Source organism: Zootoca vivipara, chromosome Z (genome assembly GCF_963506605.1).
Source record: "Zootoca vivipara chromosome Z, rZooViv1.1, whole genome shotgun sequence".
In the NCBI taxonomy this organism is placed as follows: domain Eukaryota; kingdom Metazoa; phylum Chordata; class Lepidosauria; order Squamata; family Lacertidae; genus Zootoca; species Zootoca vivipara.
The window spans coordinates 694357-712088 of NC_083294.1; the positions used below are offsets into that span (position 1 = coordinate 694357).

Genomic DNA, 17732 nt, shown 5'->3' on the forward strand with positions numbered 1-17732 from the left:
ACCCTTAATAAACTGCAGCTCCCAGAATTCTTTGGGGGAAGCTATGAGTGTCTTAAGTGGCACCGTGGCTCTTTAAATGTATGGTGTGAACGTGGCCACAAATCCTCCCAGTGGAACCAGTTCAGTTGCCCCACATCAAGGAACTCCAGAGTAATCAAGCCACATCCATACGCGTGGAGGAAGGCAGCCAGAGTTCATCCACAGGAAGAGGAAGGCTATAAAATAAAACCAGGAAAGGGCAGTGTCCACTCACAGTAGGGGAGGCTGGAGCAAGGCAGAGCAAGAGCTCAGGAGGCTGCTTGCTTTTCTGCAGCCATTTATTTTATTTATTTGTTTTATGTAAGGGATTGTATATAATGCCCCTGGTTCGTAAGGCATCCCAGAGCGGTTTGCTGCATAGAGTTCAAAGAAAATAAAAACAATTGGAATCCATCAGCACACTGCACAATTAAAATACCAATTGAAAAGAAGAGAAAAACAACTGGGAAGAAACTTTCAGTGTTTAAAGAGAGCATCCATCCACTACTTAAAATACAAATCACTGACGCGCATAAGAGAAGGTGTGTGTCCTAAACTGATCCCTAAAAGATAATAAAGCAGGTTCCAGGTGCTCCACAATTTGATGCGGCCACAGATGAGAGCTCAGTTATTTTGCTGTATGATCTCTGAGATCACGCTGAGCCTCAGTGGAAGGTCTTGGCCTCTGGGTGTGTTGACAGAGAAGATCTTCCTGAAGGGAATTTATGGTAAAGGTCTAAGCCAGCATCTTGAGTTGGGCTTAGAAGGACACCGGGAACCAGAATAGATCCATTGCAGACTGGTGAGATATGTTGCCAATGAACTACACAGTAATTGCATCCTCTCAACATCCTTCAAGGGCAGCCCCTTGTTTGATGCAGTGCAATAGCCTAGATGGTATGTTTCCAGCGTGTGACTCAGCATTTCCTGACTATCCCTCTCCAGAAGAGGCTGAAGCTGGTAGAAAGCACCTCCATTTTACCAGGAGTGAGTTTCAGTTGATTGGCCCTCATCCAGCCCATTAGCAAGCTCAGACAACAATCCAGCTCTTCACGGGAATGCAAAATAGCACAGGGGGCAAGATGTAAGGCAGACCCTGTCACACAAATGCCAAGCCATGCAGACAGGAGTGGAACCACTACTGCATCCCAAATCCTGAGTCACACAATTGCCGTCAGAGACCACCCCGGTCAAAGGTTTCAAAAGTTTCCAGGAGAACTAAAAGGTCCAATGCTCCCATCTCTCTCCTGACAGAGGTCATCCCACGGCAGAATTGGGTCTGAAAGCCAAGTTAAATGGTCACTTGATTTAGTGGCATAAGAATGATGGGGACAGACCCTCCTCCAAATGTCCCTATTTTTCCGGGACGTTCCTGATTTAGAGAAGGTGTCTGATTTGATCCTGGAATGCCCCGCTTTTCCTTAGGATGTCCCTATTTTCATTGGAGAAATGTTGGAGGGTATCGAGTCATCTGGCCCCCAAGCTGTCTGAAGGCAACCCTGTATAGGGAAGTTTTTTAAAAAAATGTTTAATGTTTTTTTTAAAAAAATAATTTTATTGATTTTACAGAATAACACATAAAATACATATATCAAATTCATCCCGCCCTCTTCCACCACCCCCCACGAGAAGATCCCGTGCCGGGCAGATAGTTGAAGGTGGTCCATTTTCTAATTGGGTTTATCCCCCTCCCCCTTGTCCCTCCCCCAGAGCCCTCTTCTGCCACCAGTGGGCCCCGGGTTACGAGGCAAGAGAGAGAAGAGAGTCCACCCTACCTCAGTCCATACATATAAGAAAAGCAACAGGAAAAAAAGCCCCCCTATCCCTCCCCCTCCCCCCAAAAATAAAAATAAAAATAATCTCCTCCCCCCCAAAAAAGCTTTAAAAAAAGAACGGGAGAGGGAAAAAAAAGGAAAAAGAAAGAACAAGAAAAAGCGGAACAAAAAAAAAGGACAAAAAAATAATAATCCTTAGTTCATATCATTATTTAAAACAATTTGGACTTCCCCGACTCCCCCCGCACTGTGTTCTTTGTTAATTATCCATTTGGCAGTTTCCACAATAGTAATAATATAATCCTTTTTGATACTCAAAATTAACTCTTCTGTAATATACATATTATCCATAATTATATATCTAAATAATTCCTTTTCATACTATCAATTCCCAAACTTAAATCACCTCTATCTTAATTCTTCTATCTTATATTTCTTCCCTTAACTTATTATTTTTACCAAGAATGTATTCAATTGCATTTTAAATCAAATAATCTGTCCTCTTTATTCCTCAATAATTAGTTAGTCCCATCCCCCCTACTGCTGCAGCCAAATCCTCTGGACATTTCAGCGAATTCCTTTTATCATACCCAAATCACGCCATTCATATCAGTCCATTGAAAAATATTCTTTACTCATTCATCCTACTCCCACCCTATCCCAGATCCAACCCCAATGTTCTTCCCACAAACTCTGCCGCCCCCCCCCATGATTACACCTGTTGTCCAATCCCTCCCCTCTTCCTTTGCGCTCTTTTTCTCCTCTGTATCTCGTGACCGAGTCTTTACATAGTCCATATCCATATCTGTCTCTTTTTTTCCTGCTTTTTCCTTCTGTCTTGCAGCTTTTACCCTGAACTCCTCCTCTCACTAGGAGTTCAGAAGTGTCCGCTGTTTCTTTCTTGAGGACTCCTTGGGAAAAGTCTAGATCTCGCCCCACATCTCCCACTTGTGGGGCATTATGTTCTTCCTGTTCCTCTTCTCCCAGAGCTTGTATTTGTAAATCTTTTGTACTGACTCTGTCTCTCCATAATTTGTTCAGCTCCTGCAGCTGTTCTGAATCTTGTTTCAACACTTGCTTAATGTCCGAGAGTACAGAGGAAATCTTTTGCCAAACAAGGTCTTGTGATGTTGTTGTGGCTAAGTCCTTCTCAGACATCTCGGATTTCATGTGCCTCTAGTTGTTTGGGCAGCCGGAAATGGCAGGAATCAAATTCCAACACTCTCTACGCCATTTTTAATTGAATTGAGTATATTCCTCCTTTATTATAAAATATCCTTTTTCATATATCTCTTAAGTCCATTGTCCACATTTTAACAGTTCTTTTTTAAGCACCTCCAGATTGTTCAATTCCAGCTTCAAAATTATAATCCAAATCTTTGATAAATTCGTATTCTCAGGTCCTTCACTGAGCTGTCCCTGGACCCGGGTACAGCTTTCAAGGGAACTCGCTTTTGTCAAATTACATTGCTTGCAGGCTCTCCATTACAAAGCTCACCCCCCTGCGCCTGCAGCAGAGGGGCTTCTGTGTCCGCTTCCCTGATAAATTAGATACCTCCTATCTTTTTGACAGCCAAGGGCTAAGTCACTGCCTCGTTGTCTCACGGGGGGGGGGGGTAATCGACTCCCTTTTTGAATTACCCCCTGTTGCCAATTGGTTTTTCTGATTAGCTTTGATTTCACAGTCTTTGGTATTTATAAATAATTTGATCCTTACTTTAGGGGAATCCGCCGCTCTCCTCCGCCGGTATCAGGGCTTCGCTCCGTGGGGGTAAGATGACGCTCAAAATGGCTCCCGCGGCGCTGCCTCCACTTTCTCCGGGGCTCTTTCGGAGCTTACCGGGAAGTAAAGGGGCCTGCGTTCGGAGCACTGCTGAGCAATTTCGTCCACAGAAAGCTCAATCTGTGGCTCTATGGGGGTCGCGACGCCCTCGCGACTTCCCCCCCCTCGCGGAGCTGGGTTGCCTCGGAGCCGAGGCAAATCCTGCCGACGGAGCTGGCGGCAGACCGGAAGTCAAAAATGTTTAATGTTTTATTATGTTTTTATATATTTTGGAAGCTGCCCAGAGTGGCTAGGGCAGGCATCCCCAAACTGCGGCCCTCCAGATGTTTTGGCCTACAACTCCCATGATCCCTAGCTAACAGGACCAGTGGTTGGGGAAGATGGGAATTGTAGTCCAAAACATCTGGAGGGCCGAAGTTTGGGGATGCCTGGGCTAGGGCAACCCAGTAAGATGTGTGGGGCATAAATAGTAAAATTATCATTAATAAGTGGGATGTCCCTATTTTCATTGGAGAAATGTTGGAGGGCGTGTGAGGAGTGGTTGGGTGTATCCTGAACTGGGGCTCAGCTTAACCACCACAAGCAGTACCATCAGGGCAGAATTTTAGAGCAGGAATTTTGAGCCGCCCAATGCAGAATGAGCAGGAGGTGGCACCCCATATGCAGCAGGGCTGTCTCACACACATTACTACCCTAAAGAATGCCCCAGAGGACCAGGAATTCCAGAATCTAAAATCCCCACTAACTATACCACTGCCCAGTGGCTTGGCACTCATCCTCCTGCTGCACCAGTGCTGAGTTCCCATTTCTAACCCTAGCCTACTGAGCTCCAGACTTCAAGGGCTACACTAGCCCCGCTCAGAATTTCATCTGCTGACCCCCCACCCCACCTCACCCCACCCAAGGGACAATCCAAGCACACCAGCCTTAGAAAAGTGGAGTCTGTTTGCCTCGCCCTCTCTGAGAAACTCAGGCCTCACTCAAATCATGCCATTAAGGCAGGGGCAAAACTAGGCTTCATTTCACTTGGCTCAAAGGTCCAGTTTGCCTCTCCCATGTGCAGTTGTGTACACACAGAGAGAGAGAGTGGCTGGGAGCCTCAATGGCACCCTTCTGGCCCTTGTTGAGGTCATTACCCCAGTCTCCAAACTCTACCCTTGAAACGCCTCCAGGGTGGATGATGCCTCAATGGCCACCCCTCATTCTCCTGGGGAAATGGCCCTCCAGCTACAGTGGGGAGACAGTCCATAATGAGGACAAGGAGACCCATAACCTATCTAGGTTTGTTCCTCTGTCCTGCATGATGAAATGGTGAAGGTTTATCTACAATTGGAAAGATGGAACGGCTGAAGGGGGAAAGAGAAAAACCAGGTTAGCTCCAGAACTGTTCACTGGGGTTGCCATGGATACCGTTTAATCATCAGGGATGAAGGCTACTGGTTGCCATGGCAACCCACAGGCCTTGAGAGCATCCCGATGCAATAATGTCATCGGTCGGGCTACAGTCACCTTCGTATGCTCAAGAACAAGGCCGGACCTGAACTATGACACCCTGAGGTGGCCATCATGACAGAAGACGGAGGCTGTACACTAATAGCGAGCTCTGGCTCCAGGGTCTGAGCATGGCCAGCTGCCTTGACATGAGTGACCACAGCAATGAGTAAAAAGGACTGACAGGGCAACATGGCCCCTAGCTTTTTGTTTTGCCTCAACTTTGCTTAGTTTAAAGCCACTCTAACACACAATACATTTAAAGCACTATGATACCACTTTAAACAGTTGTGGCTTCCCCTAGAGAATTCTAGGAGCTGTAGTTTGTTAAGGGTGCTGAGCCTTGTTAGGAGGCCTCCCTATTCCGCTCCCAGAACTACAGTTCCCAGCAAACCCTGGGAAGAGGGATTATTTTGTTAAACCACTCTGGGGCGTGTCTTCTAGAAACTCTCAGAACCACTAACAAACTACAGTTCCCATGATTCTTTGGGGGAAGCCCATGGTTGTTTAAAGTGGTATGGTACTGCTGTAAACATAGAGTGCAGGTGTAGCAGGGTAGGAGAGCTGAAAATAATGCTAATATATTTCACATCTGGCAGCCAATGTGCTGCTTGGGTTTCAAATAGTACAGGAGGAGGCGAGTCCAAAAAGCCAGGGGCGCAGATTTTTACGGCTATCTTTTGGCATTAGTGGCTCATTTACCAGAATTAATGTATTTTGTTCTTTTGGGGTTTTTTGACAACTTTTTAAATTAATTTTCAATTGCAATGATCCAATGGTAGCCTCATTATAACAATGCCAAATTACAATACAATTACTAATCCCAATCATTCAGATGCCAAATTATATAATTTAGGTGGCCTCCCGCATGCTAGAATTGACGGTTTGATTACAGCGGAACCTCGGCTTGCGGACGTAATCTGTGACGGAGGCACATTCCCAACCTGTAGTGTTCGTAACCTGCAGTGCTGCGTCTATGCACGTGATGCAATTTGGTGTTTCTGCGCATGCGCGAAGTGAACCGCCCTGAGACCTCCAGGTATAGGGTGGTATATAAATTCAATGGAGGAGGAGGAGGAGGAGGAGGAGGAGGAGGAGGAATAATTGCTCCAAATCTGAAAATTCAGATCCCCAAAAGTTGTCTGGTGGCTGTACCTTGTGGGCTGTCACTTAAAAGTAGATCTATGAGCATTCCCCCTACAATTAACATCATGTACTCCGTCACATTGCCTCTTGCTCACCTTTGCTCTAAATGAAAAAAGTCCCAAGCACTCCAATCTTTCTTCAAAGGAGATTTGCTCCATGCCACTAACATATTCCTGGAGACAGCTTCGTGTCTATGAAACGAATCCTCCCGCTTAGAAGAAATTATTAACCAATGCAAACGGCACTTGCCCTGGCCAACATTCCAGGGCTCCCCTCCCTGCTCATAGCCAATATTTCTCATTATTAAACTCTTGGTTTGGGCTTCTCTTCTGCCCTGTGAGTCACATTGCCTCAGAAATGAATAACTCTCAGGGAAGGATCAGTGGGAATGAGAATGAATTTCCTTGTGTTGTCAGATTTGAGGTAAGGAATTACTCAGAAAAGAGCAGAGAAAGGGGAACCCCTAGGGTGGTCTCGCCCCCATAGCCAGAAGGTGGTGGATTGAAGAAGCTGCATGTCTGGAAAGAGCAGAGAAGGTCCTCTCATGGAATTCATGAATACCCTCACATTATGCTTATTATGTCTCATAAATAGGGTCAGCCCTTTTAGGTAGCAAACTGAGGCAATTGTTGGAGGCAATTTCTGTTTGGAAACTGCCCCCGGCCACTGGCCCCCAGCTTATTTGCCTCTGTTTGCTGGTAAAGGTAAAGGACCCCCGGCAGTTAATTCCAGTTGTGAACGACGCTGGGTTTGTGGTGCTCATCTCACTTTACCGGCCGAGGGAGCCGACATTTGTCCACAGTCAGTTTTTCCGGGTCATGTGGCCAGCATGACCAAGCCACTTCTGGCAAAACCAGAGCAGCACACAGAAACACCGTTTACCTTTCTGCCGGAGCGGTCCCTATTTATCTACTTACACTTTGATGTGCTTTCAAACTGCTAGGTGGGCAGGAGCTGGGTCCGAACAACAGGAGCTCACCCTGTTGCGGGGATTCGAACCGCCGACCTTTTGATCAGCAAGCCCAAGGCTCAGTGGTTTAACCCACAGCGCCACCTGCATCAACTACCACTAATGCCATCAGAGAGTGCCTGGCAAGGCTCTCTATCCCACGTCTTTCTCTTGGAAGTCCTTCCTCAGGGCAAGGCATTTTCGGCAAGGTGGTCAGGAAAGTCCCTGCACCACGGGTGCCATTTGCCGCAGAGGCTACCAATGCAGTTGAGCCTGGGCATGTTTAGCCTGGAGAAGAGTAGACTGATAGGAGATACAATAAAAGGTAAAGGTAAAGGGACCCCTGACCATTAGGTCCAGTCGTGACCGACTCTGGGGTTGCACGCTCATCTCGCATTATTGGCCGAGGGAGCCAGCGTACAGCTTCCAGGTCATGTGGCCAGCATGACAAAGCCACTTCTGGCAAACCAGAGCAGTACACAGAAATGCCGTTTACCTTCCCGCTGGAGCGATACCTATTTATCTACTTGCACTTTGACGTGCTTTCGAACTGCTAGGTTGGCAGGAGCTGGGACCGAGCAACGGGAGCTCACCCCGACATGGGGATTCAAACTGCCAACCTTCTGATCAGCAAGTCCTAGGCTCAGTGGTTTAACCCACAGCGCCACCTGGGTTCCAGGAGATACAATAGCCATCTTCAAATATCTGAAGAGCCGTCACATGAAAGAGGGTGCAAGCTTTCTCCTGCTCCAGAGTGGAGGACCCAAACCAATGGATTCACGTTGCAAGAAGATTCCAACAAAACACCAGGAAGAACTTTCCGAGGGTAAGAGCTGTTTGACTGCGGATCGACTGTTCTTAAACCGAGGGTGGGTGGTCTTCTGTCAGGGATTATTTTGCTGTGATCCCTGCATTGCAGGGGGTTGGACTAGATGGTCCTTTGGGATCCTTTTCCAACCCTACAATTCTACAATTCTCTCTGTGTGCAAATGTCCTTGCAGTAATGTGTGCACCGTGGGGAAGACAGCAGGAATGAGCACTCCATGTCCTGGGAGGGAGAGTGTAAGATCTTATTTTTAACACCGCAACTGGGTCAGTAGCTGCCTGGAGTTGAATGAATGAACCGTATGAGCAAGCACATCAAGGGAAAGTAAAATAAAATCAAGCACACATCGCTTGGTGAAGCCCAACACAGGAGATGCTGAGGACGCCACCTGCCTAGTGTACCGTCCTAAAGAGCCACACTTCCAATGTCAAAAGAGAGTTGGTGTGGTGTAATGGTTAGAGTGCCAGGCTAGGACCTGGGAGGCCGGGGTTTATATCCCAACTTAGCCACATGAAGCCTTGGGCCAGTCACTGTTTCCCTCTGGCTAATCCGCTTCACATGGTTGTTGTGGAGATTAAATAAGGAGGGGGAGAACCATGTGCTGTGCTACCTCGAGCACCTCAAAACGTTGGAGCTTATATGCAATGAATTTTTAAAAAATTGGAGGGGGAGACAGGAGATAGAATTTGCCAACCTAGTAAGTCAGGAATCCACTTTCATCAAGTATGCTTCTCATATATTGTTTTCAACCACAAATGGCAAGAACTTCAGGGAGCGCAGCCTAATATTGGAAGCCTCAAAATTCCCAAGACCTTTCAACCAATCTGTTCAGCATCCCGTTTGTTTGTTTTTGGTTGAAAGAAACTCTGCACGTAATCTTGACTTCCAGAGAAGGTGAGGCTCCCCACCTCTCCCCAGGTAGCCATCAGGGAGTTTCAAATCAATGGGAATTACAGAGTTGGAAGTGGGGCCTCAAGGAAGAGCCCAGCATCTGGATCCAGCATCTAGTCCAGACTATTTCTCCCCCACAGTGGCCAAGCGGTGGGGTATGAAAGCAACAGCCTTTCCTGCAATAGTATTCATCTATTTAATAGTCACTTGTTTTTTGGTTGTTGTTGTTGTTTTAAAGGAAATGCAGGTTGAAATCCTCCCCTCAGCCATGGAGGGTGACCACTGAGTGACCTCAGCTGAACCTATTTCACAGGGATGTTGTGAGGATAAGACTGGGCAAGGGATGGAAAGACCATCTTGAGGTCGTGGGAGGAAAAGAAGAATATCAATGTAATATGCAAATAAGTATATTTCTAAGGAAATAAGAAGATTCTACTGGATCAGGCCCATGGCCCATCTCGTCCAGCGTCCTGTCCTCACAATGGCCAACCAGATGCCCCAATGGGAAACCCATGGGCAGGACCCAAGGACAAGAGCCCTCTCATAGCTATCATGGATAGGGGCCACGGATAGCTTTCTCCTCCATGAATTTGTCTAACCTTCTTTTAAACCCTCTGTTTAACCCTCTTTGGAGGTCTTTAAGCAAAGGCTTGACAGGCATACGTCAAGAATGCTTTGGTGGTGTTTCCTGCTTGGCAGGGGGTTGGATTGGATGGCCCTTGTGGTCTCTTCCAACTCTATGATTCTATGATTCTAAAGCCACCCAAGTTAGTGGCCAGCAGTGCCTCCCTGCAGGAGAGAGATCTCTAGTTTAACTCTGCGCTGCATCAAGAAGGACTTTCTTTTATCTGTCTTAAATCCTCCTTAATTTGACTTCATTAGATGCCCACGAGGTCTAGTGTTACGAGAGAGGTGTTATGTCATTCACAATTGCATATGTTTCTCTCATCACCTCTTACCTTTTCTCTAAAGCAAAAATTCCCTAAAGTCCCTAAAATATGGGAGTTGCACTGGTGTGCAGGAGAAAGAGGGTCAGTGTGCAAGAAAGGATACAGCCGTTTGACGTTCATGTAAGCATCATACCAGGACTTCCCGTTTGCAGTGTTTTAGGCACTCCACACACAAGGTTTTTGAAAAAGGAATATTGGCGCTGCCCTTATTATTTAGCGATTATTTATTATAAGGTATTTTTATACCCAGGGCGGTTTACAAGAAACAGCGAAACAATTAAAATGGAAATGCCAGCACAACATTATTAATAAATGGAAAAGGCTGTGAGATCCCAGAGAGCGTCATAAAACAGTCAGCAGAATTAAAATGGCATTTAAAATGTTTGAGAAAGTAATAAAAGCCTCTGCCTGGTGCTGAAATAATAACAAGAGCAAAGCAGCCTCCTGAATCATAGAACCATAGAGTTGTAGATTGAGAAGAGACCGTGGGGGTCTCTTCCATTCCAATCCCCTGCAATCAGGAATCTTTTGCCCAATGAGGGGCTGAAACCCATTAACCTGAGATTAAGATTCTCATGCTTTACCAAAGGAAAGCTGCCCCACAGTGTAACCACCCATGAGGCTCTCAGACAGCCGAGACACCCACAGGAGGTGAAGATCTATGCACCCACTGAAGATCTATGCAGGCATTCAAGTATACCCTGGTTCTAAGCTTTGGACGTTAAGTCTATGATTCCATCAACATTGGGTTCCATCCAGCATTCTGTTGGATGTAGAGTTGTAGCCAAATATGAGCCCTACCTAAAGTATACCCACTGGAGTTGATGTACATGACTAACTTTGGTTCATTAATTCAGCAAGTCTGCACTGAGGAATAACTTAGTTGGACACAACCTGAAGAGGCTTAGAGGAAAGGAAATAGACATGAAGCGAAGGCAGGGGCACTATTAAGAGGCAGACTGGGATGGGGCTGACCCTACCATGAGGCAGAGAGAGGCCACTGCCTCAGGTGGTAGATGCTGGGGAGCAGGGGGGGGGGGGGACAGTCTTCCTGCTTCCTGAAGAGCCCTGCTGGATCAGGCCAATGACCCGTGTGGTCCAACGTAACCTGTAGGAAACCAGCAAACAGGACCAAAGTATAAGGGCAACCTCAGTCCATGTGCTTCCAGAAAGCAGTATTGAGAAGCATTGCTGCCTCAGACTGTGGAGGCAGAGCATAGTCATAGTGGGACCCTCGTACCTACGGGACCGCCTCTCCTGCTATGCCCCGCGGAGGACCTTAAGGTCCACAAACAACAATATTCCAGAGATCCCGAGCCATAAGGTGGCTAAATTGGCCTCTACTAGGGCCAGGGCCTTTTCAGGATTGGCCCCAACTTGGTGGAACGCTCTTTCACAGGAGACCAGGGCCCTGCGGGATTTGTCATCTTTCCGCAGGGCCTGCAAGACAGAGCTGTTCTGCCTGGCCTTTGGGCTGGACTTAAGTCTGACCCCTGTGTTTTCCTCCCTCATGGCTTGGATTTGTGGACTACTTGAAATGAGGCTGCATTTTAAATTTTAATATTGTATTTTAATCTGTATTTTAATTAATTGCTTTTTATGTTTTATTGTAATTTTATTGGTGTTAGCCGCCCTGAGCCCAGTTTTGACTGGGGAGGGCGGGGTATAAATAAAATTTTATTATTATTATTATAGTGGCTAACAGCCATCAACAACCCAAACCTTCCCCATGAATTGTCCTCTAAAGCCAGCCAAGTTGGTGGCCATCACTACCTCCTGGGGAAAGGAGTTCCATAGTTTGTTCTGCATGAAGAAGCACTTCTTTTTATCTATCCTGAATCTGCCAACACTGTGTGTCCCCCACCCACCCCTGCCTTTTGCTCTTGCCCTTTCCCACCCTTTTGACACACAGACCTACACACCCTATGATTGGAAAAAGAAAAATTATCATTTGCTTATAAGCTTAGGATTATGTCTGGACATATGGCAACCCATGTCGGAAGTGGAGATTTTGATGAATTTCCGTTTAAAAAAGCTCAAAAACATCTCTCTCAGAGCCATGGAGCTTCTAGCCACTCACCATCTCAACTTGTCCAGAGTGACATTTGTGCCATGGGCTTGCACCCTGAGTCATCTAAGTATTGTACCCAGTGATACCCTTGACTGAAGGAATGGAAAGCCAAGGTAAAGTCACAAGCTCTGATTCCAGAACTCCAGAACCGGAGAATAGTGGAGTTGGAAGGGGTCCAAAGGGTCATCTAGTCCAGCGTTTCTCAACCGCTGTTCCGCGGCACACTAGTGTGCCGCGAGACGCTGGCTGGTGTGCCGCGACGTGCGGCGACGAGAAGGGCGATTTGCATTGTCACATGCCTGGCGGCCGCCAATAAACAATGCTGGCCGGCCGGAAAGTAATATTTCTCCTCCTCTTTCCCAAAGCTCAGTGCAAAGGACTGGAGGGTGGTTTTAGAGTCTAGGGAGGCCCCCTAGGGAGGCGCGCTCCAGATCCACCGCCGGCTCCCCTTAAGCCGCATCGAGGTTGCTCCGCCTCCCCTGCCTCCTTCGCCCATCCTTCGCCATGGCTGCGCAGCGGACGCTGGGCTTCGCGGTCCGGAATTACTCGCAAGCAGCAGCTAAGGTAACCTTTCGCCTTTGAGCCGCCCTGCAGCTCCCCTGGAAGTGCGCGCGCCCTTGTAATTTGGCAAGTGTTTCTTACAGTCATAATTATATAGTCAATATAGGGCGGCACAGAGTTAAATTTTTTAACTTTTTTAATGGTGGTGTGCCTCGTGATTTTTTTCATGGAACAAGTGTGCCGTGGCCCAAAAAAGGTTGAGAAACACTGATCTAGTCCAATCTCCTGCAATGCAGAAGTATCAACTAATCCAACGCTTTGCAATTGCAGGAGATAATGGAAAGGAACAAAAGAGTATGTGGGAAGGGAAGGGGGTAAAAGCAAAATTCACTTGTTTCCTGCTTATAATCTGACCATTCTGTTGAGCCATAACAAATCTTTTTTTCCCTTCAAGGTGCAACAGAGTAACCTGGCGGCTTTCCACCTGGAAATAGTTCTCTGCCGAACAATCCCAAAGTTTGCATCCTCCTCGCACCGACAGAGTTCCACACCGTGTATCCGCCGTTTGTTAGTTCTTTCCTAAATCCCGGGACCCCAGTCTTATTATCCATGTGCCTTATCAACCAGCAGATTGAGAAAAGGGGGAAAAAAGTGGTTTACCGTTTCAATCAAGGAAAACATCGGCTAGAGAAAATTACCCCGGCTCAGTGGCCTGTTCCTGCTTCTGGACCGGCTCCGCTGCCTCTGAAGACGCGACCTCCGGAGCAGTCGGTAGTAGTAAGAGGGTCTCCTGCAACTTCTCCTACCGTTGACCGACATGTCTTCTTCTTGCCTCACTCTGTCTCTCTTTTTAGATCTCTGTCTTATGTGCAAGGCCAGCCCCCACCCGGATCTTTCTGCCTTCTCCGTTTACAGAAGAAAGTAATTATTATTTAAATGAAAAAGGAGGGGGAGGGAGGGAGAGAGGGAGGGAGGAAAGGAGGAAAGGAGGAAAGGAGAAGAGGAGTAGGGAGAAATAACAATTAAAAAATTGGGGGTCCCCAAAGGCAGGCATGGGCTGTTTCAGAAATAAAAGCCAGGAACTCAATCCATGACTCCCCAACCAACATTCTCAGCAGGCAAGATAAACACATAACCATTCCCCACCCCCTTCTCCTCTTCAAAGATAAGCTCTTTTTTCAAGAGTTGGGAAAAGGAAGCAGGAGATTGTGAGCAAGTTAAGAAGGGTGAAATCCTGGACTGGACTCCTGCCACCACTAGGGATGTCTGGGTCTTGCTGCTTTGTCCTCGTGGTTTCCAGCTGGCCAGCACTGCCTGCCTCCCCCCATCCCTGCCTCATCTCCACCACGAACCCCTTTTAGGTAGGGGGTAGGAAAGAGAAATTCAGCTCAAATTTGAACGTGAAGCTGCCCAATTTCTGCTTCCTGAAGCAATGTGCAATTTCCCCTAAAATTTCACACTTCTCCAGATTTTGTTGATGCAGTTCTCTGCCCAAAACATGCACAGCAGACACTTGCATTGGGGAAGTGTGCATTGTAAAGAGGCAAAAATAATAAAGAAAGGTGTTTTTAAATTGTTTGAATGTGTTCTGTTATGAAAAATGTTCCCCAAAATGCGTTGCCTTTTAAGAAGGACAGACGCGGGTCGGAAGCTCCAAAATTTGCACTAAGTTCAGCTCCGCCGGGAAAATGACAGAGACCACACGATGCTGTCAGGAAAAACAAACTGATCCCTTTATTGCAGAATGCAAAACTACAGCTGTAGGGTCCCTGCCTCTGGAAAGAAGGAAGGAACCCCGGGAAATGGTGAAGCCCCTTTTTATGCCCTCCTGTCCCTGGACTGGGAGGGAGGGGAAGGACAAGGAGGATGGGTGGTGATTGGATTAGCTGGGTGGGGAGATGACTTTTTCTTTCAGATGGCGGGGTGTCAATTGCTCTTCTCCTGTTGCTGATGGTGCTCCCTGTTGTTTGGCAGGAGGGGCAATCAGTCGAGATGGGTGCAGAGGTGGGGCAGTTCCTGGCGATTTCCGTGGGGTGGAAGTCCGCCCGGCAGGTGTTTTCCTCCAGGCCATGGAAGGGTGGGCTACGTAGAGGATGGCAATTTATTTGAATAAAGTTGTTCCAGCTAATCCCTCTATTGTCCGTGTGTCCTTGAATGGGTATAGGGTGGTAGTAGGGCAAGGTTCAGGTGGGTTGGGATCATACAGGGTTCATACAGAAAATATACCTGGAAAACATACCTAATACAGGGATTTCTAATTAAAAGGTAGCAGTCCTGACATATACAGTTCTAAGATATAAAACAGCAATTCTAATACAGAGGCAGCGGATAGAGATTTCATGGTAAGAGAACATATAATAGGCTGTATTATTAACTTGAGTAGAAAAGTGTCACTTTGGATTTGGCCGGTTTCCCCCCCCCCCCCCTTCTTCTGGAAACATTGTTTTGTTCTGGGCGGAGGGGAGGTGGAGAGGGGAAATGTGTGAGTTTATGCTAACTGTTGTGCATATGCAGATCCTTAAGCCTTCCTTCAGGCAGGGTCGTGTCCTAGCAGGAGGGGTGGGGAGACAGGGAAGATGGCATTGAACAGGATTCTGGGTATTGCAGCTGTCAAATTCTGTCACCCCTCTCTGTTCATTAATAATGGTGTCCTGCAACCCCCCCCCCCCCAATATGATTTTATAACAGTTCCTTAGTTTATTTTTAAGTGTATTGTTTTGCAAATGCATGGTTTGCTGCCTTGAGACTCCTTTGGGAGAGAAGGCGAGAGTTAAATGTCATAAATAAAATCCATAAAGAATCCATATGAAGCCACATTTGCCCAGGCAGTATTTTCTGCTGTGCTACCTCCGAAGCAAGAGAGTAGAGCCTCCCAGCTGGATCTCACCGAATCCATGCTGGAATGAGAAGTTCACAGACAACAGTTTTACATCATCGTCACTGGATGATAGTCAGAAGGATACTGACAAGCTGGAACGTGTCCAGAAGAGGGCAACCAAAATGGTCAAAGGACTGGAAACGATGCCTTATGAGGAACGGCTTAGGGAGCTGGGTATGTTTAGCCTGGAGAAGAGAAGGTTAAGGGGTGATATGATAGCCATGTTCAAATATATGAAAGGATGTCAAATGGAGGAGGGAGAAAGGTTGTTTTCTGCTGCTCCAGAGAAGTGGACACGGAACAATGGTTTCAAACTCCAAGAAAGAAGCTTCCACCTCAACATTAGGAAAAACTTCCTGACAGTAAGAGCTGTTCGGCAGTGGAATTTGCTACCAAGGAGTGTGGTGGAGTTTCCTTCTTTGGAGGTCTTTAAGCAGAGGCTTGACAGCCATATGTCAAGAATGCTTTGATGGTGTTTCCTGCTTGGCAGGGGGTTGGACTGGATGGCCCTTGTGGTCTCTTCCAACTCTACGATTCTATGATTCTATGATACTCTGAGGTAGACTGCTTCTGAATAGGGGAGCGCTACTTTGAACCGTGAAGCGCTGGCGAGCCCACCATCCTGCTTCCCACAGCAGTCACGGAAACATAGAACTATAGGGTAAGAAGGCAGCTCCCAAGGGTCACCCCTGGCAGGCGGGCATCAACCCTGGTTGCTCCAGGATGCCCCCCAACCAGGGCAGAGGCATGTTATCACTCCTCCCCTGGTTTTTCTCCTGTAGCTGGTCTTCAGTCATCCTTCCTCCTAAGAGTCCAGGCCAGGTTTTGCAGCTCCACACAAGGCACCCTAAAGTAACTTTCTGAAGACCCTGCAGAGCGGGCCAATCAACACATCATGTTCAGGTCAAGCAAACAAGAGCACAGCTGGCTGACAGATGACTCCTGCTCTTCCTGTGGGGTGCAGATGGGGGGGGTGATGCCTGGACCTTCTCTGCTGCCCCCTTAGTGAGGGGCCCACCCCACCTCTGGGAGCTCCTTTTAATATTTACCTGCTGGCCAAAGAGGCTGCTCTCTCAGCAAGAAACAAGAGGGCAAGGCTCCCTCTCCCGCAAAACACAAGAAGCATTTCAAGGAGCCAGTAAGTGGTGGAAATAAATGGCCAGCCTCACAGAAGTGTTTCAAAGAAGATAAGGGCCCTTATATAAAAAGATTAATGATACTCTCCCCACCACCACCACCACCACTCCCCGTTAGAGCAGAACGGAAGCACAATGGGAATGATTAATGGTGGTAGTGACAAATCATGGATGCCAATTGGGGGGGGGGATGCATCCCTCCCCTGCAGGTGTGAAGGCTGAGCCGGAGGCAGCTGTCAAAGGGGAGCCAAGAAAAAAGACGCCTGGGTCGTGGTCATTGTTCTGACAAAGAGGGACCGGTGAGGCTGGACTGCCTAGTCACTAGTGAGCAGCAGCTTGAGGTGAGCCAGGATCATAGGATCATAGAACTGTAGAGTTGGAAGGGACCACAAGAATCATCTAGTCCAGGTATCCCCAAACTGCGGCCCTCCAGATGATCCCTAGCTAACAGGACCAGTGGTCGGGGAAGATGGGAATTGTAGTCCAAAACATCTGGAGGGCCGAAGTTTGGGGATGCCTGGTCTAGTCTGACCCCCTGCAGTGCAGGGATATTTTACCCAAGGTGGGGCTTGAAACCACAACCCTGAGATTAAGGATCTCATGCTCTACTAACTGTGCTGGGAGCTGGAATGTGGCTCAGTGGCAGAACACCCACTTTACATGCAGGAGGTTTGTAAGGAATCTACCTTTTGGCATGGCACCACCCCTACACTTGGGAACTCCCCACCTGTTGATATCAGGCAGTTGTTAGATGCCCCCCTTTCCCAGGGTAGACCCCTGGTGGCACAGGGCACCACGGCGCCGGCCCACCAGGAGGGCGCCGCGAGCTGCGCCCACCCGCTGGCCGGCTGGTCCGCCGGTTCGACGCGCAGCTGCACCCATGGCAGCCGCGCTGTGCCTGCCCGCCCACTGCGCAGCAGCACCTGTGGCAGCCGCGCTGCGCCCGCCCGCCCACCGCGCTGGGAAACGGGGCGGGGGGGGTGCCGGAGGGATCTGTCGCTCCACGGCGCCAGGGGCGCTTAAGACGGCCCTGCCCTTTCCTCTCAAAGAGTTACAATTCCCTAAATTTCATTTGAAGTGTGATTGATTGTAAAACCACTCCCAAGTCCCAACCACGACCAACATGCCGTCAAGTGGACCATTCTAAGCAAAGTGGCCCCCTCAAATTTGCCAGTCCCTTTGGGGGATTCACTGGTGGCACAGAAAAAAAAGATAGGTAGAAAAGAAGAAGTCTAAGATCCAGGATGATGCCAGGATCCAAGTTTGAAGCAAGTATTCTTTGCTGGGGAAACCCAGCAAAATGTGCCATACTTAATT

The 17732-nt window shown here is 47.8% G+C and overlaps 1 protein-coding gene across 6 annotated transcripts in view; it reads right to left on the minus strand.

The window, feature by feature from the left end:
- DAB2IP (DAB2 interacting protein) overlaps positions 1-17732 on the minus strand; it is a 328791-nt gene that overhangs the window by 273466 nt on the left and 37593 nt on the right. For 3 of the 6 annotated variants that reach the window (XM_060270258.1, XM_060270256.1, XM_060270254.1), the window contains exon 1: positions 13100-13612. The exons of 2 other annotated variants lie outside the window; for them this stretch is intronic. In XM_060270258.1, coding sequence (XP_060126241.1) covers positions 13100-13220 — 121 coding nt within the window. In that variant the 5' untranslated portion in view covers positions 13221-13612. Of the gene's footprint in view, positions 1-13061; positions 13613-17732 lie in introns of those variants that run through there. One more of the 6 variants, XM_060270260.1, reaches the window with a different exon arrangement.